A 25,698-nucleotide genomic window follows, 5' to 3' on the forward strand; every position below is an offset into this window, starting at 1 on the left:
GAAGCCTATTTGTGAGGAAAATGTTTATGGCAAAGGAGTTTACTGAATTTAGGGCTTAGAAATAATTAAAATAGTTAGAAGTTGAAGAAGGAATTTAAGGAATAGTGTAATGTTAGCATATTTTACTATAGCTTATAGAGGTTAGGAATTTTAGAGATACTATAGCTAAAAGCCTTTTTAAGAGATAGTGAGCTCAGGATGTTAGGGAAAAACAGGATTTAGAAAGATAAGAAATAAACTGAGGAATGAAGCATGAGTTACAATGTAATCACAAGTTAACTACAGGACACATAAGAGGAAGTAGATAATAGATGGTAAAGCTGATTCCAAGAGAATCGCTGAAGCAGGAAATCTGTTTGAAGGACAGTAATGATTTATGGAGATAAAAAGTCTGGTGAGGGGGAACTGAAAATGGCAAACCTCTGACCTAATGTTTTTGTAAAAGTATAAAAGAGAATCTTAAACTTGAAATAAATAGGCAGTCCAAGAAAACTGAGAGGCTGTCTTGCTTCTCACCGACACTGCTCACCCCTTCAGGTTGAATCCCTGGCTGCTGGAGCTGGACTCTGGCAGCTTCAGAGTCTCAGAGCCCTGACAAGAATATGCAATTTTCCCAAGGCCACGCTGATTCCACCAGCCTTGCTCACGTTGGGACAGTTTAAATGAGACTATGCCTGTCCTCAGATTATCAGGGACCACCTGTGGTTCACCATGGCTTCACCAAGGTGGGCATAGCAGCATCACTGAATTGACTGTGATGTTCATGAAGGGATGGGACAGTGAGAGGAAACCTATCTTCTGGGCATCAGGTCACCATCAAGGCCACTGCTGGTACTGGGTCTGATGTGGGTACAATTTACAGTCCCCCAAACAAACCTGAAGGCTGCAATGGTTGGTCCCCAAGAGAACTTCTAAGAAGTCTTGCACTTCTGTTTGTCTCACTTGGTTAGTCAGTGGATAAAAATCAAGCTAAAAAGGGTTGCAAAAATGGAGAAGAGTGAAGACAGTGGAAGCATTCATGATTCAGCCAAAGGAAACCATAGAGTGGGAATAAGAAAAAATGAAGGCATCATTTAGAAAACCTCAAATATCAGAAGTTATCGATCAAAGTTGGGGAAATATTTTAGGCATGAATTTTACTAATTTGTGGCTCTCACATATGTAGTGTGTGACTACTTAGTTTAGGCAAGGATTGTAATCACATATTGCTGTGTTTAAATTTTAATCAAACATGTTTCCCTTAGGCCATGTGAAAATAATAAGGTTATTTAGGGCCACTATAAAGAGCTCAGAGATACAAAGCTAGCCAGCAAACCCACTGCTTTGTATAGAAGCTGCCTTTATGGTTGAACTCACAATGATTTCCTTGAGTTCATGCATGTCACTTGAATGGATCAAGATATTATAAAATTGTTTTTAAAGAGTGAATGGCACTAATGTGCCACCTCAAGATAGACCCCGAGACCTCAGCTCATAAGCCTGTTATAAATTATCTGTGCGAACCCTACAAAATATAAATTATACACTCATGCTTAGTAACATTGTTCTTGTTGATATTTAATCACTATGTCATGTCTGACTCTCCATGACCCTATGAACTGTATCACACCAACTTCCTCAGTCCTCTACGATCTTCCAGAATTTGCTCAAATTCATGTCTTTTGAGTCGATGATGCCATCTGACCATCTAATCCTCTGTCATCCCCTTCTCCTCCTGCCTTCAAACTTTCCCAACATCAGGGTCTTTTCCAATGTGTCAGTTCTTCACATCAGGTGGCCAACGTACTGGAACTTCAGCTTCAGCATCAGTCCTTCCAATGAATATTCAGAACTGATTTCCTTTAGAATGGACTGATTTGATCTCCTTGCAGTCCAAGGGACTCTCAAGAGTGTTCTCCAGCACCACCTTTCAAAAGTATAAGTTCTTTGGTGCTCAGCCTTCTTTATGGTCTAACCTTCAAATCCATACATAACTAGACAAAAAAAAAATACTGTTGAGTAAATGGATCTTTGTTGGCAAAGTGATGTCTTTGCATTTTAAAAAGCTTTCTTGGGTTATCATAGCTTGCCTTCCAAATACAAATTATCTTTAATTTCATGGATGCAGTCACAATCCGCAGTTATTTTGGAGCCCAAGAAGATAAAACCTGTCACTGCTTCCACTCTTTCCACTTTCTATTTGCCGTAAAGTGAGGGGACCAGATGCCATGATCTTCGTGTTTTTGAATGTTGAGTTTCAGACCAGCTTTTTCAGTCTCCTCTTTCACTGTCATCATGAGACTCTTTAGTTTGTCCTCACTTTCTCCATTAAAGTGGTATCATCTGCGTATCTGATGCTCTTGATATTTCTGCCAGCAATCTTGATTCCAGCTTGTCATTCATCCAGTCTGGTGTTTAGCATGACATGCTCTGCATGTAAGTCATAGAAGCTGCATGAGGATATCTTGTACTCTTTTCCCAATTTGGAACCAGTCTGTTGTTCCACGTCCAGTTCTCATGGTTGCTGACTGATCCACATACAGCTTTCTCTGGAGCCAGGTAAGGCAATCTGGTATTCCCATATCTTTTAGAATTTTCCACACTTTGTTGTGATGCACACAGTCAAAAGCTTTACCATAGTCAATGAAGCCAGAAAAAAAAATTATTTTTTTCCAGAATTGCCTTGTTTTCTCCATGACCCAGTGAATGTTGACAATTTGATCCTGTTCATCTGCCTTTTCTAAATCATGCTTATAAGGCTGGAAGTTGTCTGATCATGTACTACTGAAACTTAACTTGTAGGATTTTTACCACTACCTTGCTCACATGAGAAATGAGCACAATGGTGTGGTAGTTTGAACATTCTTTGTCATTTTCCTTCTTTGTGATTGAGACGGAAACTGATTTTTCCAGTTCTGTGGCCACGGCCAAGTTTTCCAAAGTTGCTGACATATTGCTTGCAGCCCTTTAACAGCATTACTGTTTAGGATTTTAAAGAGCACAGCTTGAATTCTGTCACCTCCACTAGCATTGTTCATATAATGCTTGGTAAAGTCCTCTTAAGTTCACAGTCTACGATGTCTGGATCTGGTCTCGTTTAGGTACATTCCATTGAAGGGAGATGTTCCACTCCCTGACCTCTGATTTTTAGTAGGAGTATAATTCAGGTGTATGGGGTTATTGAAGAAAATTGAGACCAAGATTTCTAACTGCATGTACTCTTTCTAGTGCAACATTCATACTTACAGTCAACAGCATAAAAGTTTTCTTCCTTTGTGCCTGAGGCATATTTTTCTATGCATTCTCCATTCTCCCTTAAAAAAAAACACACATTCAAGTTGGTTGATTAAGATAATAAAAAGTTGATGTATAATTAGGATTCTTTCTGTATGACACCCAAGAATATGTGTTAGGTATCACTTCAGTGCTGGTGAACAATCTAACCTTCAAAAGACAAAATATGTTGTCTCAGATCCAGTCACTTTCAAGTGACAAAGATGGATTTTCTACACACTAAATCTGATGAGTAGTTGCAGAGATAACCTGCAGATACAAACAGGTCATGTTTACAGCCAGTAAACATGGAGAAATCTAGAATTTTAGGAAGAAAGAAAAAGAGTGAACTTTTCCTTTATATATATAGTTTCTGAATACCGAGAGGCATAGCCATCTTGGCAAACCTTGGGCATTGTCACAACCCAGGCAGTGATTCATTAGACAATGAAAGTGAAAGTGTTTCTCACTCAGTGGTGTCCCACTCTCTGCGACCCCATGGCCAGTAGCCCACCAGTCTCCTCCTCTGTCCGTGGGATTCTCCAGGCAAGAAGACTGGAGTGGGTTGCTATTTCCTTCTCCAGGGGAATTTGCAAACCCAGAGACTGAATCTGGGTCTCCTGCATTGCAGGTAGGTTTTGTTTGTTTGTTTGTTTGTTTTGTTTGTTTACCAACTGAGCTATCAGGGAAGCCCTCTTAGTCATTACAGAATTGAAATGCATTGAAATCACTGAAAAACATCCACAAAGTTGGAATACAACAATTATCCAATATAACTTCAAATACACAAAATTTTATCTGGGCGGACAAACTCCTTTCATTTGGTGTGAATATGTGATTCCTTGCATATGCAGACACTGATAACTGTTTTAAACATTGTGCTGAGTGATAGAAGGTGGGGGAAATGATTCACACTGTATATACTTTTCTCACGTGAAGAGCCAGAAAAGTTTACAAAATGCAGATCTGCTCTTACCTATGGCTCTAGGGGTAGACATTTAATGATGAGTGAAGAAAAAGACAGTATGAAAAGGCAAAAAGATAGGAGACTGAAAGATGAAAGCAAAATTCTGTCTGAGGAGGCCTACAAATAGCTGTGAAAAGAAGAGAAGCAAAGAGCAAAGGAGAAAAGGAAAGATGTTCCCATTTGGATGCAGAATTCCAGAGAATAGCAAGGAGAGATAAGAAAGCCTTCCCCAGCGATCAATGCAAAGAAATAGAGGAAAACAGTACAATGGGAAAGGCTAGAGATTTCTTTAAGAAAATAAGGGCTATCAAGGGAATATTCATGCAAAGATGGGCTCAATAAAGGACAGAAATGGTATGGGCATAACAGAAGCAGATGATATTAAGAAGACGTGGCAAGAATACACAGAAAAACTGTACAAAAAAGATCCTCACGACCCAGATAATCACGATGGTGTGATCACTCACCTAGAGCCAGACATCCTGGAATATGAAGTCAAGTGGGCCTTAGGAAACATCACGATGAACAAAGCTAGTGGAGGTGATGGAATTCCAGTTGAGCTATTTCAAATCCTAAAAGATGATGCTGTGAAAGAACTGCACTCAATATGACAGAAAATTTGGAAGACTCACTAGTGGCCACAGGACTAAAAAATGGCAATTTTCATTCCAATCCCAAAGAAAGGCAATGCCAAAGAATGTTCAAACTGCTGCACAATTGCACTCATCTCACATGCTAGCAAAGTAATGCTCACAGTTCTCCAAGCCAGGCTTCAACTGTACATGAACTCTGAACTTCCAGATGATCAAGCTGGACTTTAAAAAGGCAGAGGAACCAGAGATCAAATGGCCAACATCCATTAGGTCATCACAAAAGCAAGAGAGTTCCAGAAAAACGTCTACTTCTCTTTTATTGACTATGCCAACACCTTTGACTGTGTGGATCCCAATAAACGGTGGGAAATTCTGAAAGAGATGAGAATACCAGACCACCTGACTTGCCTCTTGAGAAATCTGTATGCAGGTCAGGAAGCAACAGTTAGAACTGGACGTGGAACAACAGACTGGTTCCAAATAGTAAAAGGAGTACGTCAAGGCTGCATATTGTCACCATGATAACTTAACTTATATGCAGAGTACATCATGAGAAACACTGGGTTGGAAGAAGCACGAGCCGGAATCAAGATTGCTGGGAGAAATATCAATCATCTCAGATATGCAACTGATACCACTCTTTTGGCAGAAAGTGAAGAGGAACTAAATGAAAGTTCCTTGATGAAAGTGGAAGAGGAGAGTGAAAAAGTTGGCTTAAAGCTCAACATTCAGAAAACTAAGTTCATGGCATTCAGTACCATCACTTCATGGCCGATAGAGGGGGAAACAGTGGAAACAGTGGCTGACTTTATTTTTTGGGGCTCCTAAATCATTGCAGATGGTGATTGCAGCTATGAAATTAAAAGATGGTTACTCCTTGGAAGGAAAGTTATGACCAACCTAGACAGCATATTGAAAAGCAGAGACATTGCTTGGCCAACAAAGGTCAATCTAGTCAAGGCTATGGTTTTTCCAGTAGTCATACATGGATGTGAGGCTTGGACTCTAAAGAAAGCTGAGTGCCAAAGTATTCGTGCTTTTGAAATGTGGTGTTGCAGAAGTCTCTTGAGAGTCCCTAGGACTGCAAGGAGACCCAAGCAGTCCATCCTATACAACATCAGTCCTGAATATTCATTGGAAAGACTCATGCTGAAGCTGAAACTCGAATACTCTGGCCACCTGATGCAAAGAACTGACTCCTTGGAAAAGACCCTGAATCAGGAAAAGATTGAGGGCAGGAGGAGAAGGGGACGACAGAGGATGAGATGTTGGATTGCATCACCGACTCAATGGACGAGTTTGAGAAGTTCCAGGAGTTGGTGATGGACAGGGAGGCCTGGCGTGCACCTCCTGTGCCTGAGGGCAGAGCTCACTGGGCGCACTCCCCTTGATGTCACTTCTGTGCTCAGTGGGAACCGTCTCTTACAAATTCTGCAGGAATGGGGCAAGGCCCTGGTGGGGACTGTGGGCTCAAGGACATGAGCCTCTCCCCTCTGCCGTGTCCCTCATTACATTAATGAGTTGAGGCCAGTGGTCCTTCTGGGTGCTCCCTCTAAGCAGAATTTTCAGGACATTCCCTGGAGGCTCATGGTGGAACTACCCTCCCCAAAGCTCACAGACCTTGCCCAGCCCCACAGCTCAGGGAGTCTTCCTCTACCACCCAGACAGCTCCCTGCAGACAGGGAAAAGACACCCTCCCTCAGGCTGGGGTTTACAGGTGTTTTCCTTTTGGGTGATTTTTACTTACTTGACATAAAAGTGCATCAGTATTGTGCCATTTTCTTCATCAAACTCAAGGTAACGCATGAAAGCGTGGAATGGCGCACCCTCAGTGATCTTCTCTATGTTATTGGCTGCCGTGTAATAGGTTAACCATCTTCCTGTGAACTAAAAGTAAATTCCCTTCAGAAATCTTAGTCCATCTCTGTAAATTCTGCCCAACATCATCCTTCAGGAGTTTCCCTGCCCTTTCACTTAGCAGAAGTTACCTATCTTTATGAACACAGCCCTAGGCATAAAATCTTGTGAAAAGTCATGTTAGATAAAGGAAATAATTGAGGTATTACAAAGATAGCTTGAGCTATCTTGTCAAATGCAAGAGCCCTAATCCAACAGCTGGGTGATCTTCCTTCCGTTTTACAAGAGTAGTGAACATACATGAGAGCCAATGAATGGATGGTAGAGATGATACAGACATCACAAACAGCAGGTGTAGAGTGCATTGCTCCAGTGAATGGAGCAATTTTTCAGTTGCAGAGAAATGGCTAGACTAGCAGTCCACATGACCAAACCTCTAAAAGGACACTCACATCGATACACGCTAAGATCTCCTCCCAAGCCTGGACAACCGTTCAAATGCCCTTGGTACCTGTGAGGCATCTCCCTGAGCTTCACCTTGACTGCCAGAAAGCAGACCAAGGACAAGACTGAACAGCAAAACCTCCATCTTGTTGACTCTCAAGACCCTTATTCCATAGAAGCTGAAGGTGTCCCAGTGGTTGGAGAGGATGCAAAATCGCTGCCACTTTTATAGCCTGCATGTGTTGGCGTGACACAACATGAACCAATGGTTGTTCCTCATATGATCACAGTTACAACGGAAGGCACCTTCAGTATCCTGGTTGGCAGAGATAAACTTTTCTGGCATTCTGTCATTTAATAATGATATTTGTTTTAAGAGAAGCATATGTGGATGTGGGCATTTGACCTTTAAAGTGAGAAATTGCAGCACATCCAGTATTGCAAGGGGACAATTATTTATTTTCCTGTTTATCATGAGATGCAAAATGAGATGAGCTGTCCAAGATACATAACCCTCACTTCTGCATGGTTCAGTTAACGTGGAGGAGATAGTGTAACATTTATCTTTTAAAAGTAAAGATTGACTGTGTGGTTTAGCCAAGGGAACACTCTTTCCTCAGAGACCCTTGGAAGAATCCTTTTATTCTGAGGTGGGGAGCAGGTCAGCACAAAGCATTTATCACCTTCTCCTGCCCCAATGTGGGCTTTTTCCTCCTAAGTACTAAGAGGACGATCTGGTAAAATGCTGCTTAAAGTCACCTGAAGAAGGCACATCAGTAGTTTATTTTCAGTGATTTCTCTCCAGACACCCTTTTACCCATTTCATCTGTAATATAATATTTACTCATTAACTCAGTTGTTTCTCCCAGTGAGCAAAAAAGCTGGACAGCGGTTCTTGCCATTTTTATAATTCTGAATGGAAAAAATAAATTTTGTAACTCAAGGTCACTGAAACAGTGAGTCATTTTTTTTGGTTTTTTTTTTTTTTTTTTTTTTTTATCAAATTTTACTCATTTTCATCTTCATTCATGGTAATTTATCAAATAAACACATTAAAAGATTAATTTTGTTCTGAGTATAGAAATGAAGAAATGATGAGTTTTAGGGTTTCTGAGTCAGCTAAGTGAGAACTGATCCAGTGCTGCCTGCTCCTGGGACAGATCAGAGCTCAGAATCCTTCATTTGGGTTGAAGGCAGTGGCACCCCACTCCAGTACTCTCACCTGGAAAATCCCACGGATGGAGGAGCCTGGTAGGCTGCAGTCCATGGGGTCGCTAAGAGTCAGACACTACTGAGCGACTTCACTTTAACTTTTCACTTTCATGATTGGAAAGAAATGGCAACCCACTCCAGTATTCTTGCCTGGACAATCCCAGGGACAGAGGAGCCTGTTGGCTGCCGTCTATGGGATCGCACAGAGTTGGACATGATAACGCGACTTAGCAGCAGCAGCAGCAGACCTTTGAGGAGAGCTTGTTGTCTCAAGGGTGTCCTCAGCTCACAACCGCAGAGGATCACTTTCCTTCATGTTCACGTGGACTGACAATAGTATCTCTATTTTTTCCTTTTATTCTCTTTTGTGTCAGTTGCAATACCATGCTATCTCTTCTGTTCAAACATTCATCTGTATATTATCCTGTCGTATTTTCAGCTGTGAAGTCTGCATGATAGAAGGTTTTCATGTCTCAGAATATCCTGAAACCATTTCCTCTCTTTGATCTTAGATCAAGATACTAATTTTCCTTTTTTTTTGGTTTGTTTGTTTCTTTATCTTGGCTACACCATGCAGCATGCAGGTTCTTAGTTCTCCAATGTGGATGAAACCCGTATGGACCCTGTACTCTGTGCAGGGAAAGGGCAGAATCCTAACCACTGGACCACCAGAGAAGTCCCTGATTCCGATAAATTTGAGTAGTCATGTGATCCCAGCTTACACCCCTTATCATCTCATCATCAGCCTTCCATCTCTACTTTTGTACCCCCAGCATTCCCAAGTTTTCCTTTTGGACTCTTACCAACATGTGTCCCCTGGGAGTGTATCCGAGGACCATCCCAATTTAGGAAGATCTTTCTGACTGCCAATCAAGGGGAGATTAGACACTAGTTCTTCTAAGAGATATTGGAACCTTTGTAATAATCATGTTGGTTTCCACTGGTCTTAGCACTCTTCTTCCCTCACTGTGTTCACTAGTCTGTTCTCTGTATCTGCATCTGTGTTCCTTCCCTGCAAATCATATGGAGCTGATGAGAAGTTGCTGAAACACAGAGAGCCCAGAGAGGCACTCTGTGGTGACCTGGAGGGGTGAGATGGGTGAGGTGAGAGGGCTCAAAAAGGAGGTGATTAATAATAATTATGGCTGTTTTGCATTGGTTTATTGCAGAAGCCAAGAAAACAATGTAAAGCATTCTCCACCAATTAAAAGAGAGAATAGAAAGGAAAAAATTTTCATTCTTAAGGTAACTGATAAAAAGAAAAAAAAAAATATCCTATTGCTTTTTACTGAAAGGACGCACATGCCCTTTAATTCCCACTCTCATTAATAAATAAAAACATCACCATCTTACAAAAACATTACTGCCGTAACTCCCTCCAAATAACGCTAAGTACTGCTTGGTACATTTTCCTGTTTTCTCCTCAAATTTATTCCAATTTTTGTAACTGAGAAGTCTCTAACAACAGGTTATTAATTTTGTTTTACTAGTCTCCTTTTTTTCTGTAACCACTGCTTTTACATCTTAGATTGAGCAACTCCTAACTAAACAGTGCAAGGAGGCAATTGATCTTGGCCACTCAAAATTTCAGTTTCCCTCAAGGATACATGACCAAAGTTGAAATGTAGTTAGAGTCTAAAGTTTAGACAATAAAACACAGGCCCAGTGTTTTAAACAAAGTAACTGTGTATATAACTTTTATTACAAAAATGATTTATTATATTTATTTATTTATCTGTCTGTGCCGGGTCTTAGTTGCAGCACACAAAATCTTTGTTTTGTCATAGCTGGCATCTTTAGTTATGGCATATGGACTCTTTAGTTGTGCAACTGACAGACCAGTGAATCCGAGAAAGGTGGGGAGACAAGGAATATGACTTTCTTCGGACAGTCGGCTGAGAAGATGGCAGACTAATGTCTCAAAGTAACCATCTCGTCAGGGTCTGGAGGCCAGGTTCTTTTATAGAGCCAGAGGGAGAGAAGTGATGACAAACTAAAGTCAAAAGGCAGAACAGAGAGCTAGAGACAGTGAGGAGCTAAAGTACAAAGGATTTTCGGTCTTGCAGTACATCTCAGTGGGCCAGCCTTTGGAATGTGTGTGTTAATTTCTTCTTTTCATAGCTGGGCAGGGTCAGTTTATCTCCCTGTGAGCTGAGAAAAGGCACGTTAGCAGTCAGGCTGAAGGGTAGGGTCTTCTGAGGCAGGCCATGATGTATGATTATAATAACAATGGCAACAACAAGCAAGCCAAAGAAACAGTTCCAACATGGAGTCACCTTTGGTTCTTCACTACCATTCCCTCTTGTCAAAGTCCATTCCACAATCTTGTGGATAAAGAGGGCAGTGACCATTCGGCTTCATCAGAAGGATCGTTCTGGGAGTGTCAAGGGACAGGGGCTCTGAGTGTGGGTAAGGCATAAGTCCTCTTAGAGGAGGTCTCCGTTAACCCCATCATAGAGTTGCCAGAACTTACACAGGACTTGGAAATAGATTCCTGGAGGGCACAACAGTAATTTGTGTACCAGGACCCAGGAGAAAGGAACAGTGACACCACAGGAGACTGTCCTGGACTTGCCCACGAATGTAGGGAGTCTCTGGCAGCTGAAGGTGTGGGTTGGTAGAGGCCTGCTACATGGTTAAACACAGGGACTCTAGCAGTACATGCATGGGATCTTTTGAGGGAGGTCATCATTATCTTCGTTACTTCCACCTTAGTTTGGCCCCAGGTAAATATCAGGGAAGGAAGACATCTCCACCCATCAACAGAAAATTGGATTAAAGATTTACTAAACAGGACCTCAGGACTAAATAGGATCAGAACAAGACCTGCTATTAGCCTCAGTGAGTCTATCCCTTCAGGATAAGCCTCTGATACTTCTCCATCAGAAGGCAGATAGACTAAAAACCACAACCATAGAAAACTAAACAATCTAATCTCATGGACCACAGCCTTGTCTAACTCAATGAAACAATAAGCCGTGCAGTGTAGGGCCGCCCAAGATGGACAGGTCATGGTGGAGAGATAAGACAAAATGTGGTCCACTCGGAAGGGAATGGCAAACCACCCCCGTATTCCTGCCTAGAGAACTCCATGAGCAGTATGAAAAGGCAAAAAGATACAGCACTGAAAGATCAACTCCCCAGGTCAGTAGGTGCCCAATATACTACTGGATTTCAGTGGAGAAATAACTGCAGAAAGAATAGAGATGGAGCCAAAGCAAAAACAGCACCCTGTTGTAGATGTGACTGGTGATACTTGCAATGTCCAATGATGTAAAGAGCAATATTGCATAGGAACCTGGAATGATAGTTCCACGAATCAGGTACATTGGAAGTGATCAAACAGGAGGTGGCAAGAGTGAAGGTCGACAATTTAGGAACCAGCAAACTAAAATAGACTGGATTGAGTGAATTTAACTCAGATGACCATGATATCTACTACTGTGGGCAAAAATCCCTTAGAAGAAAAGGAGCAGCCATCATAGTCAACAAGAATATGAAATGCAGTACTTGGATGCAGTCTCAAAAATGACAGAATGATCTCTGTTCATTTCCACGACAAACTATTCAATATCACGGTAATCCAAGTCTATGCCCAGACCAGTAATGCAGAAGAAGCTGAAGTTGAACAGTTCCGTGAAGACCTACAAGACTTTCTGGAACTAACACCGTAAAAAGATGTCCTTTTCATTGTAGAGCCTGGAAGGCAAAGTAGAAAGTCACAAAACACCTGGGGTAACAGGCAAATTTGGCCTTGGAGTACAGAATGAAGCAAGGAAAAGTTAATGGAGTTCTGCCAAGAGAATGCACTGGTCGTAGAAAACACCCTCTTACAACAACATGAGAAGACTCTACACATGGACATAATCAGATGGTCAACACCGAAATCAGACTGATTATATTCTTTGAGGCCAAAGATAGAGAAACTCTATGCAGTTAGCAAAAATAAATAAATAAATAAATAAATCAAGACTGTGAGCTCACTGAGGCTCAGATCATGAATTCTTTATTACAAAATTGAGACTTAAAATGAAGAAAGTAGGGAAACCACTAGACCATTCAGATATGACCTAAATCAAATCCCTAACGACTATACAGTGGAAGTGAGAAATAGATTTAAGGGACTAGATCTGATAGACAGAGTGCCTGAATAACAATGGACAGAGGTTCATGACATTGTATGCCAGACAGAGTTCAAGACCATCCCCAAGAAAAAGAAGTGAAAAAAGCAAAATGGCTGTCTAAGGACGCCTTACAAATAGCTGTGAAAAGAAGAGACGAGAAAAGCAAAGGAGAAAAGGAAAGATATAAGCATCTGAATGCAGAGTTCCAAAGAATAGCAAGGAGTGATAAAAAGCCTTCCTGAGCGATCAATGCAAAGAAATAGAGGAAAACAATAGAATGGGAAAGACTAGAGATCTGTTCAAGAAAATTAGAGATAGCAAGGGAATATTTCATGCAAAGATGGGCTCGATAAAGGACAGAAATGGTATGGCCCTAATTGAAGCAGAAGATATTAAGCAGAGGTGACAAGAATACACAGAAGAACTGTACAAAAAAGATCTTCATGACCCAGATAATCACAGTGGTGGGATCACTCACCTAGAGCCAGACATCCTGGAATGTGAACTCACGTGGGCCTTAGGAAGCATCATGAGAACAAAGCTAGTGGAGGTGATGGAATTCCAGTTGAGCTATTTCAAATCCTGAAAGATCATGCTGTGAAAGTGCTGCACTCAATATGCCAGCAAATGTGGAAAACTAAGCAGTGGCCACAGGACTGGAAAAGGTCAGTTTTCATTCCAATCCCAAAAAGGCAATGCCAAAGAATGCTCAAACTACCGCACAAATGCACTCATCTCACACTCTAGTAAAGTAAAGCTCAAAATTCTCCAGACCAGGCTTCAGCAATACGTGAACCGTGAACTTGCAGATGTTCAAACTGGTTTTAGACAAGTCAGAGGAACCAGAGATCAAGTTGCCAACATCCGCTGGATCATCAAAAAAGCAAGAGAGTTCCAGAAAAACATCTATTTCTGTTTTATTGACTATGCCAAAGCTTTTGACAATGTGGATCACAATAAACTGTGAATATACTGAAAGAGGTGGGAATACAAGACCGCCTGACCTGCCTCTTGAAAAACCTATATGCAGGTCAGGAAGCAACAGTTAGAACTGGACATGGAACAAAAGACTGGTTCCAAATAGGAAAAGAGTACATCAAGGCTGTATATTGTCACCCTGCTTATTTAACTTCTGTGCAGAGTACATCATGAGGAATGCTGGGCTGGAAGAAACACAAGCTAGAATCAAGATTGCCAGGAGAAATATCAATAACCTCAGATATGTAGATGACACCACCCTTATGGCATAAAATGAAGAGGAACTAAAAAGCCTCTTGATGAAAGTGAAAGAAGAGAGTGGAAAAACCTGGCTTAAAGCTTAACATTCATAAAACTAAGATCATAGCATCTGGTCCCATCACTTCATGGGAAATGGGGAAACAGTGGAAACAGTGTCAGACGTTATTTTTGGGGGGCTCCAAAATCACTGCAGATGGTGATTGCAGCCATGAAATTAAAAGATGCTTACTCCTTGGAAGGAAAGTTATGACCAACCTAAATAGCATATTAAAAAGCAGAGTCATTACTGTGCCAACATAGGTCCATCTAGTCAGTGCTATGGTTTTTTCCAGTGGTCATGTATGGATGTGAGAGTTGGACTGTAAAGAAAGCTGAGTGCCTAAGAATTGATGCTTTTGAACTGTGGTGTTGGAGAAGACTCTTGAGAGTCCCTTGGACTGCAAGGAGATCCAACCAGTCCATCCTAAAGGAGATCAGTCCTGGGTGTTCATTGGAAGGACTGATATTGAAGCAGAAACTCCAGTACTTTGGCCACCTCATGCGAAGAGTTGACTCATTGGAAAAGACCCTGATGCTGGGAGGGATTGGGGGCAGGAGGAGAAGAGGACAACAGAGGATTAGAGGGCTGGATGGCATCACCGACTCAATGAACATGAGTTTGGGAAAATCCGGGAGTTGGTGATGGACAGGGAGGCCTGGTGTGCTGCGATTCTTGGATTCGCAAAGGGTCACATACAACGGAGCAACTGAACTGAACTGAACTGAGCAGTAATATCATCCTGTGCTTTCCGTGCATAGGCCTTCATGAGTGGAATGTACATTCCTTTCTTGGGGATGAATAAGATGCATGTTAGGGAATTTCTCTTGATCAGACTGTCCCCTTCCATACAGTAGACTGAAAGTGAAAGTGTTAGTTGCTCAGGCCTGTCAAACTCTTTATGATCCTATGGATTGTAGCCAACCAGGCTCCTCTGTCCATAGCATTCTGCAGGAAATATTGGAGTGCGTTACCATTTCCTCTTCCAGAGGATCTTCCTCACCCAAGGATAGAACTTGGGTCGTCTGCATTGCAGGCAGACTCTTTACCATCTGAGCCATCAGAGAAGCCTGTACGGTGGAGGATCCATAACTCTGCCCCACGATGCTTTAGTCTAGTTTCTCCCTCTTCCCTGGACACCTGAGGGCATGTCTACCAAACCTTCATAAAGATTGTCTCTGATGCACACCTGTCCTATGAAAGGCACAGTTTCCTGGACACTTAACGTGGACATTTGTGTGTTTTAAATGAGGTGACTTTTGCACAGACATGCATGTGCAGGGCAGATATTTACCATTTATTTAAACCCTCAGCAATCAAATAACACAAACCAGGACATGATTTAGTGACAAGGAGCGATGAGATGGGAGAAGGAGTGTGAGTGTGAAGAGAGCAGGATCATGTTAACCAGGAACCAGGCAAGTCGTCTTCGTGTTGTTGATCTTGATTCCATGGACAAGAGGACGTGCCTGGTCTCAGTGACTCTTTATATAGGTGAATAAAAGAGAACCAAAGGTTTAGTTGAGTCAACTGTGTGACGGTTGACAGGGGTGAGCCTCAGTAGGCTATCCAGGGAACAGGGAGTTGGTAGCTGATCCAATATCCAATTCCAGGTGGACCTCAACACTGCACATTTCTGTGACGGCAGGTTCCCTGTGGAATTGTCCCCAGGATGTACATATGGTTGGAGATTTCCCATTTCAGATTGATTCTATGAGTTATGATTTCACAATGCATGTACATGGTGGTGCTTCATCTAAAGATGTTCAGGCTCTATATTTGGAGCAGACAACTCTAACCCTGCAACTTTTGTCTTTTGGGTCCTTAAGAATTTTTTTTTTTTTTTTACTTTTTTTAGTATTAGAGCACAGCTGGTTATCAACATTGCCTTAATTTCAGGTGTACAGCCAAGTGATTATACATACAAGGTTAGTATCTATTCTCTTTCAGATTCTTTTCCCATTTAGGTTTTATAGAGTATTGAGTATAGTCCACTGTGCTATGCAGTTGGACCCTGTTCTCTATCCATCCTGTATATAATAGTTTCCATCTACTAACCCCAAACTTCTCAGACGTTACGGATCTGCCTGCAAGTCAGGGGACCCCAGGTTTGAACCCTGTGTTCGTAAGATCCTGTATAGAAGGGAATGGACCCACGCCAGGATTTTTGCCTGGAGAATCCCATGGACAGAGGAGCTTGGAGGGTTAAGTACCATGGGGTCGCAGAAAGCCCAACATGACTGAGCAACAAACCTTTCTTTCACTTTCACTTTTCAACCTCAAGTCTCCCAGTCCTTCTCTTCCCAACCCCCTCCCACTTGGCAACCACAAGTCTGTTCTCCATGTCTGTGAGTCTGTTTCTGTTTGGTAAAAAAGTTCATCCGTGTCGTGTTTCAGAATCCAAGCAGAAGTGGTATCTATGCGAAAGTGAAAGTTACTCAGTCGTGTCCAACTCTTCGTGACCCCATGCACTAGAGCCCACCAGGTTCCTCTGTCCATGGAGATGCTCCAGGCAAGAATACTGGAGAAACTTTTCCCTTTTCCAAGGCATCTTCCCAACCCAGGAATCAAACCCAGGTCTCCCCAGCTGAGCCACAAGGGAAGCCCAAGAATACTGGAGTGGGTAGCCTTTCTCGTCTCCAGCAGATCTTCGTGACTCAGGATTTGAACCGGGTTCTCCTGCATTGCAGCCAGATTCTATACCAACTGAGTTATCAGGGAAGCCCTGCTTCGAGCAGGGCTTTCTTTAATACCGATTCTCCCAGAGGAGGTTTGTGTGGGGACAACTGCAAGTTCAGGACGGATTGGGAACACTAACAGTTTCCACCTACTCATGTGGATTCCTGCTTCTCTCTGATGATTCTGGTCTGCAAAATTCCTGCAGGAGAAGACTTTCTCACCACAGCTGCTCAGCGTTAATAAACCAAACTGTTTGCAATTTAATATGGCTCAAGAGCAGCAAAATTACGGAACAAAAAAATTCGTTTTTAACATGTTTAAATTGTTGGGACAAACATTTCACGCACATTAAATAACAGTGTGTCCTTATTGCTTCATCTGGAGGAGTCACTGTTAATAATGGACCACGTTTACTTACAAAGGAGTCAGAGTCACAGCTTCTCACTCCCGTGGACAGTTGTCTGGGGAAAAACAAAATTGGAGAAATAAAACAGCCACCGATTACTAACATTCCCAGCATCGCCAACGTTTCGTTCTTTCTTCCTTTTTTTAAAATAATGGATCTTAAAAGAGATTTCTTGTGCAAGAAGACATTTTGAATAAGTTGATTTGTTTCCTGATACTTACATACCAGGTGAATGGTATGGTAGGGGAAAAAAGTATAATTCCGTTACCATTGTAGATGAAATTCCGGATATTTTCTTCTGGAATCCCTTTTTCTCTCACCACGTTTTTGAACTCTTCTATGCGATTCGGATCAACAACATCTGATAGACCTGTAAAATCACCGTGCAAAAAGAAGAATTTTTGACCCCCGGGAACCCTTGGATATTCCTGAATCTACAGAACAAGCAATGGAACGTGCCAATCAGATGTTCACTTGTATAATCTAAGACCTTCAAACGGTTGCCACGACACAGACGTATGCTTTTTGTCTTAAGAATTGACCCCAGTCCAACTTGGTGAGTAGGACACCCTACACCTCAGCATCAGGAGCTGGATGGCAAAGACTTGCCAGCATCTCCAAGAAATTGGGGCTGAGTTCATCCTAATACGGAACCTACTTGCTTCTCACAGCTTCCTCATATATGTACCTGCCACTCATATCTATTTCTAGACCCAGCTAATAGGAAACACGCTTCTCCCCTTCCACGGACACATTCACCACTTTGCACTTAATCCTAGGGGTGATTTACTCTTTCGTGAACCTACCGTTCTACCCGATAACCTTTTCTGAAATAGACACCTGTTGTCCCCATGACACACACAGTTCTCAATGCTCTGCATGTTTACTTGAGGGAGTGATGTCAGTGTTGGTAAAAAGAATGCATTTGAAACATGGCAAAGGACAAAGATTTATCTTGTAAGCATCTGTTCCAAGACTTAGAGTACATCAGAAAACTGATATTGTATAAAACATACACATAGAATCTGCATATATAAGGAATCTAGAAAGATGGTACTGATAATGAACTTATTTTCAGGGCATCAGTGGAAAAACAGTCATAGAGAACAGACTTGTGTTCATGGGGAGAGGGGAGGAGACTGTGAGACGTATGGAGAGAGTGACATGGAAACGTACATGACCATATGTAAAATAGATAGAAAATAGGAAATTGCTGTATATCTCAGGGAACTCCAACAGGGGCTCTGTATCAACCTAGAGGGGTGGGATGGGGAGGGAGATGGGAGGGAGGTTGCAAAGGGAGGGGACATATGTATAACTATGGGCTTCCCTTGCAGCTCTGCTGGTAAAGATTCCTCATGCAATGCGGGAGACCTGGGTTTGATCCCTGAGTTGGGAAGATACCCTGGAGAAGGGAAAGGCTACCCACTCCAGTATTCTGGCCTGAAGAATTCCATGTTCTGTATAGTCCATGGGGTCATAAAGAATCAGTCACGACTGAGCAGCTTTCACAGAAGCACATGTATACCTATGGCTGATTCATATTGATGTTTGACAGAAATTCAATAAATTCAAACAATTCAATAAAGCTGTTATCCTTCAATTAAAAAATACATAAAAATTTAAAAATAAAGTAAAGTCAGTCTCACTATAGCCATGATGAAATTAGTTGAAATATTAAATATTTCAACATTTTATATTCAATATTCAACATCAAATATTAAAAAATGATTCTAGTATAACCTCATTTTTAAAATTTCAACAGATAGGAATCATTTTGAAATGTCTGATGATGTGATATTCTGCAGCCTATGGCCTCCTGTTTCTTGGTAGATTACCTTCCAGGATCCTTAATTCGGTGAGCATAAAGATGCAGGCCTTACACCCTGAATACTGTCAGCACCTCCTGATATTCTGAATGAAAGTCCTGTCAGTGGACATGTAACATTACCATATCAGTGGTAATTTTAGGATGTCGTACCTACCGAATAATCCCACCATTTCTGTCTCCCTGCCATCTTCATCCACGTTGAGATTATGCGTTATGAGAGTGTTCTTGTCCCCACTAATGACTTGAAATTCATTGTGACCCGAGTCTGTGAGAGAGAGAAAAGATACAAACAGCCCTGCCTTAACTTGTTGTCAGTTAGATTGTGGTGGCACACAGCGGGCATGAAGAACGGTCCATCGTGTATGGACCCACTCACTCCATGCATGCACAGAATGCTACCGTTAACCACGGCAAGGAAAGGAGGAACGAATCTTCCTCATCCTCACCTTTTCCTACCATTAACCAGTCACTCCTTGCTGTCTTACCAAGATGCTTTCTAGAACGTGTGTTCTAATGAGCCCCACAGATTCTTTTTCTGCTTTGTTTTTTCACTTGCTGAGTCTTCCCTGCTGCCCGTGGGCTTTCTCCACTTGTGGTGACTGTGGAGTACAGTCTAGCTGTGGTGTGCGGGCTTCTCATTGCCGTGGCTTCTCTTGTTGCTGAGCACAGGCTCTGGGGTGCAGGGGCTTCAGTATTTACAGCTCGGGGGTTCTAGACTGCAGGACCAGTAGTTGTGGTGTATGAGCTTAGATGCCCCATGGCGTGTGGGATTTTCTCGGACTAGGAATTGAACCTATGTCTCCTGCCATGGCAGGCAGAATTCTTATTCCCTGGACCACCGGGGAAGTTCCTGAGAGTGTTTTAAAACATCATGAACGTGTTATCAAATCCAGGTTCTAAAATTCTTTCTATGTCTTTTACCCCAGCCACAAAATTGATTTCTCTTGACCAACCTACCTTGTGTTCATCACCTTCTGTTCCTGAGTGCCTACGCCAGGCCAGGCAACCTTTTGAACACTTTAAGGATTGTGTTTCCCGAGCCCCTCAGTCTGGGGTATGACACAGCCCACTGCTGTGTCTGTTCATTCCAGCTTATAATTCATCCAGCCTGGCATTTAGCATGATGTACTCTGCATGTAAGTTTATATAAGCAGCATGAAAGTACATACTAACTTATTGTACTCTTCTCCCAATTTTGAACCAGGCTGTTGTTCCACATCTCACTGTTGCTGACTGATCAACATACAGGTTTCTCAGATGACAGGTAATCTGGTATTGCCATATCTTTAAGAATTTCCCACAGTTTGTTGTGATCCACACAGTCAAAGGCCTTAGCATAGTCAATGAAGCAAGAAAAAAAAATTTTTTTTTTCTGGAATTGCCTCTCTTCCTCAATGGTCCACTCAATGTTGACAATTTGATCTGGTTCATCTGCCTTTTCTAAATCAAGCCTATATTTGTGGAAGTTCTCAGATCACCTACCGCTGAATTCTAGCTTGAAGAATTTTGAGCACTACCTTGCTCGCATGTGAATTGACCACAACAGTGAAGTAGTTTGAACATTCTTTGTCATTGCCCTTCTTTGGGATTGAAATGGAAACTCACCTTTTCCAGTTCTGTGGCCACTGCCGAGTTTTCAAAAGTTGCTGACTCATTGCTTGCAGCCCTTTAACAGCATAATCTTTTAGGATTTTAAAGAGTTCAGCTTGAATTCTGTCACCTCTACTAGCGTTGTTCATATTATACTTCCTAAGGCCCACTTAACTTCACACCCTAGGATGTCGGGCTCTGGTCTCATTGATTACCACTCCACTGAGGGGAGACTTTCCAGTCCCTGACCTCTGAGTTTTAGTAGGAGTAGAATTCAGGTGTATGGGGTTATTGAAGAAAGTTTAGACCAAGATTTCTACATGCACGTACTCTTTACAGTGAAACATTCATACTTACAGTCAACAGCATAAAAGTTTTCTTCCTTTAGGCCTGAGACATATTTTTCTATGCATTCTCCATTCTTCCTTAAAAACAAAATATATTCAAGTTGGTTAATTAAGACAATAAAAACTTGACATATAATGAAGATTCTTTCTTTGTGACACCCAAGAATATGTGTCCGGTATCATCTCAGTGCTGGTGAACATTTTGACCTTCGAAAGAGACAAAATATGTTGTCTCAGATCCAGTAACTCTCAAGTGGCAAGGATGGTTTGTCTTCACACTAAATCTGATTAGTAGTTCTGAAAATAGCCTGCAGATTCAAAACAGGTCGTGTGTAAAGCCAATAAACATGGAGAAATCTAGAATTTTAGGAAAAAAGGAAAAGAGCGAACTTTAGTTTCTGAAAACAGAGAGGCATAGCCATCATGACAAAACCTTGGGCATTGTCACAACCCAGGCAGTGATTCATTAGACAATGAAAGTGAAAGTGTTTGTTACTCAATTGCGTCAGACTCTCTGTGATCCCATGGATTGTAGCCTGCCAAGCCTCTCCACTGCCTATGGGATTCTCCATGCAAGAAGACTGAAATTGGTTGCCATTTCCTTCTCCAGAGGAATTTCCCCACCCAGGGATCAAATCCGGGTCCTCTGCATTACAGGCAGATTCTTTATTCTCTGAAACACCAGGGGAGCCCTTATTAGACAATACGAGAGCCACCAGGGAAGCCTTCATTAGACAGTGTGAGAGCCAAAAATCACAACATTTTTAAAAAGTTTAATTTTCTACAAACACACACTCTTCCTCAATCACAATGCCATATGAGGATTAAATCTGAAAGACACATGTACTTATACAGACACATTTCACACTCACACAGACAGGAGCACAAGCAAACACTTAAGTCCACATGATGTGCTTATATGATATTACAAAGAACTTTATGTATATAATATATGATTAGTATATATTGTCACCTCTGTAACAAAAGAGTGAATTCACATATGTCCTCTGTACATGTATGTGAAGAAAGGTGTATTTGGCACATATAAAGAATGTCTATAAAACAAATACTAAAAAGGGAAATAATAGTACAGAAACTGGATTACTCTTTGAACAGACACCTTGGAAAAGAATGTCCACAATAAAGCGTGGTCAGTGCTTCTGGTCATTGAAAGTGAAAGTACAAGTCACTCAGTCGTATCTGCCTCTTTGCAACTCCATGCAGTACACAATCCATGGACTTCTCCAGTCAGGATACTGGAGTGGGTAGCCTTTCCCATCTCCACCGGATCTTCCCAACCTAGGGATCAAAGCTAGGTCTCCCGCATTGCAGGCAGATTCTTTACCAGCTGAGCCACAAGGGAAGCCCAGATATACTGGAGTGCATAGCCTATCTCTTCTCAAGCAGATTTCCTGACCCAGGAATTGAACCGAGGTCTCCTGCATTGCAGGCGGATTCTTTACCAACTGAGCTGTCAGTGAAGCCTTCTTAGTCATTAGGGAAATGGAATGCATTGAAATCACTGAAAAACAACCACAAAGTAGGAACACAACAATTATCCAATGTACCTGCGAACACACAACATTTTATCTGAGCAGACAAACTCCTTTCATTTGGCTTGAAAAACTTGACTCCTTATGCAGACACTGCAATAACTGTTTAAAACATTGTGCTGACTGGGGGAAGGCAGGGAAAATGATTCAGAGTGCCTAATTTTGTTGCATGAAGAGCCAGAAAAGGTGAGAATATGCATATCTTTTCTTACCTGTGGCTCCAGGGGTAGACATCTAATGATGAGTGAAGAAAAGGAGGTGTGCTGGAGAAATTTTATGTCCTTCTTTTTAAAAACAAAACTGGTTTGTTTTTTTTTTTGACTGTGCTGTGTCTTCTTGCCACTCAGGCTTCTCTCTATTGCCAAGGGCAAGGGTTATTACTCTTCAGTTGCAGTGCCGGGGATTCTCACTATGGTGGCTTCCCTTGTTTTAGAGCATATAGCCCACAGGCTTAGTCATTGTAGCACATGGGCTTACTTGCTCCTGGGCACGTGGGGTCCCTCTAGACCAGAGATGGAGCTCATGTCTCCTGCATTGGCAGATGGATTCTTAAGCACTGAATCACCAGTTGAAGCCTGGAATTTTATATCTCGAATGTGTAGATGGTGAAGCAATTGTGCATATGTGAAAGCTCATTGAACTGTACATTCCACAAAGGTGCATTTAATTACACATTTAATTATGCTTCTTTGTGTGTTCAATTACTCAGTTTGGCCCAACTCTTTGGCAGACTGTAGCCTGCCAGACTCCTCTGTCCATGGGATTCTCCAGGCAAGAATATTGGAGTGGGTTGCCATTTCCTACTCCAGGCAAAAGTGACTTCAGAAAGAGTCGCCACATGAAAAATTAAACATACGACACAAAAATTGTAAAATACGGCAAAGAGGATGATAACAGATGTTCTTTAAAAATTAGTGAAAACAGACAACTGTTTCTCCTGAGATAAGATATACGTGTCTTTGAGTCTGTTCCTGTATGGGTGGTTCTAATTTGATTGCAAGTATACTGTTAAATGCTGAAGCTGAAACTCCAGTATTTTGGCCACCTGATGCGAAGAACTGACTCATTGGAAAAGACCCTGATGCTGGGAAAGATTGAAAGCAGGAGAAGAAGGGGACCACAGAGGAGGAAATGGTTGGATGGCATAACTGACTGAATGGACATGAGTTTGAGCAAGATCCTGGAGATAATGAAGGACAGGGAAGCCTAGCCTAGCGTGCTACAGTTCAAGGGGTTGCAACAAAACACGTTGTTGTTTCTTCTCTTAATGTTCTTATTTCTCACAATGCATTGCTGACTGTGCATTTTCTTATTTTCTTTTGAGAGAGGGGGACAGTTGCTGAACAAGCTTGTATTGGTTTCTGCCATGCTTGCATGTTCTTAGAAAACCGTCTTTGGTATAGTGAGCATTCTATGAATGGTACTTGGGACTGTATGTGTGTGCTTGGTTGCTCAGTCCTCTCTGACTCTTCGCGACCCCTTGGGCTGTAGCCCACCAGGCATCTCTGTCCATGGGATTGTCCAGGCAAGAATACCGGAGGGGGTCGCCATTTCCTCCTCCAGGGCCTCTTCCCGACCCAGGGATCGAACTCCTGTCACGTGCATTGGCAGGAGCCTGGGAAGGCACTTGGGAAAGTCACTAGGGGCTCTGACGGCTCTGGGAAACTCAGTGATGATGAAAGCTCCCGTGAGGAAGCCCCGAGGGCAGAGCTCTCTGGGTGCTCTCCCCCGCCTTCACATCTGGGCTCAGTGGGAACCCTCTCTTACAAATTCTGCAGGAAGGGGTCAAGCCCCTGGTGAGGACTGTGGTCTCCAGGACACGAGCCTCTTCCCTCTGCCGTGTCCCTCTTTCCTTTAATGAGTTGATGCCAGTGGAGCTTCTGGGTTCCCCTTCTAAGCAGAGTTTTCAGGACATTCCCTGGAGGTTCAAAGAGGGACTGATCCCCTCCCCCAGCTCAGAGATCCTGCTCAGCCCTACAGCACAGGGCATAATGCTCTCAACATCACCCAGAGAGTTCCCTGCAGAGGGGAAGACACACCCTCCCTTAGGTCGGGGCTTATAGGTGTTTTCCTTCTGGGTGATTTTTACTTACTTGATGTAAAAGTGGAAGTGTATCGTGCCATTTTCTTCATCAAACTCGATGTAACGCATGAAAATGTGGAATGGCGTGCCCTCGGTGATCTTGTCTATGTTCTCGGCCGCGATAAAATGGGTTAACCATCTTCCTGTGAACTAAAAGTAAAATTCCCTTCAGAAATCTTAGTCCGTCTCTGTAAATTCTGCCCGACATCATCCCTCAGGAGTTTCGCTGCCCTTTCACTTTAGCAGAAGTTACCTATCTTTATGAACACAGCCCTAGTTACAGAATCATGTGAAAACTCAAGTCAAGTAAAGGAAACAATTGAGAAATTACTGAGATAGCTTGAGCTATCTTGTCAAATGCAAGAGCCCTAGTCTAATACCTATGTGATGTTCCTCTGTTTTTACAAGACCAGTGAACATACATGAGAGCCAATGAATAGATGGCGAAGGTGATACAGACATCACAAACAGCAGGCATAGAGCCAGTGAATGCAGGAATTTTGAATTGCAGAGAGATGGCTAGACTTAGCGATCCACATGACTGGACCTCGAAAGGGACACTCACATGGATACATGCCAAGACTTCCTCCCAAGCTTAGACCATGTTCAAATACCCCTGGTACCTGAGAGGCATCTATCACATCACCTTGACTGGCAGCAAGCAGACCAAGGACAAGACTTAACAGCAGAGCCTTCATCTTGTTGACTCTCCTGATCCTTCTTCTGTAGAAGCTGAGGGTGTCCCAGTGGTTGGAGAGGATGGAAAATTGCTGCCACTTTTATAGCCTGCATCTGTTGGCATGACACATCAGGAACCAATGGTTGTTCCTCATATGATCACAGTTACAACGGAAGGCACCTTCAGTATCCTGGTTGGCAGAGATACACTTTTCCGGCATTCTGTCATTTTGATAATGAGATTTGTTTTAAGAGAAGCATATGTGGATGTGGGCATTTGACCTTTAAAGTGAGAAGTTGCAGTACATCCAATATTGCAAGGGGACAATTATTTTCCTGTTTATCATGAGATGCAAAATGAGATGAGCTGTCCAAGGTACACATCCATCACTCCTGCTTTGTATCCTTAACATGGAGGTGACAGTTTAACATTTATTTTCTAAAAGTAAAGACTGATTGTGTGGTTTAGCCAAGGGAACACTATCTCCTCAGAAACCCTTGGAAAGACACCTATTATTCTGAGGTGAGGAGCAGGTCAGCACGTAGCATTTGTCACCTTCTCCTGCCCCAATGTGGGCTTTTTCCTCTTAAGTACTAAGAGGATGATCCATTCAAATGCCCCGTAACCTCATCTGAAGAAGGCGCCTAAGTCGTTTATTTTCAGTGATTTCTTTCCAGACACCCTTCTACCCATTTGATCTGTAATATAATATTTACTCACTAACTCAAAATGCTGAATAGCAGTTCTTGTAATTTTTAGAATTTTTAATGGAAAAAAATAGATTTCCTAAGACAACATCACTGAA

The 25,698-nt window shown here is 42.2% G+C and overlaps 1 protein-coding gene across 1 annotated transcript; it reads right to left on the minus strand.

The window, feature by feature from the left end:
- Window positions 1–15,070: 15,070 nt before the first annotated feature.
- Window positions 15,071–24,945, minus strand: LOC139181067 (odorant-binding protein-like). Its single transcript, XM_070783814.1, has 7 exons — window positions 24,838–24,945; window positions 24,225–24,364; window positions 20,589–20,656; window positions 18,796–18,906; window positions 17,079–17,180; window positions 16,823–16,865; window positions 15,071–15,209 (listed from the first exon to the last, which is right to left on the minus strand). Exons 1-6 carry the CDS (start codon window positions 24,910–24,912, stop codon window positions 16,846–16,848), a joined length of 516 nt encoding a protein of 171 aa, XP_070639915.1. The 5' UTR covers window positions 24,913–24,945; the 3' UTR covers window positions 15,071–15,209; window positions 16,823–16,845.
- Between the last annotated feature and the right edge of the window lie 753 nt (window positions 24,946–25,698).

This window comes from Bos indicus, chromosome X (assembly GCF_029378745.1).
Source record: "Bos indicus isolate NIAB-ARS_2022 breed Sahiwal x Tharparkar chromosome X, NIAB-ARS_B.indTharparkar_mat_pri_1.0, whole genome shotgun sequence".
Lineage (NCBI taxonomy): Eukaryota > Metazoa > Chordata > Mammalia > Artiodactyla > Bovidae > Bos > Bos indicus.

Bases quoted from the DNA above. Each gene is read 5' to 3' on its own strand.
- LOC139181067 (XM_070783814.1), bottom strand. From the start codon at position 24,912: ATGAAGGCTCTGCTGTTAAGTCTTGTCCTTGGTCTGCTTGCTGCCAGT. The intron at 20,657-24,224 runs GTAAGTAAAAAT...TTTGTTTTTAAG, and splicing joins CACTTCCACTTTTACATCAA to GAAGAATGGAGAATGCATAG. The intron at 17,181-18,795 runs GTAGGTACGACA...GTGATTTTACAG, and splicing joins AGAAATGGTGGGATTATTCG to GTCTATCAGATGTTGTTGAT.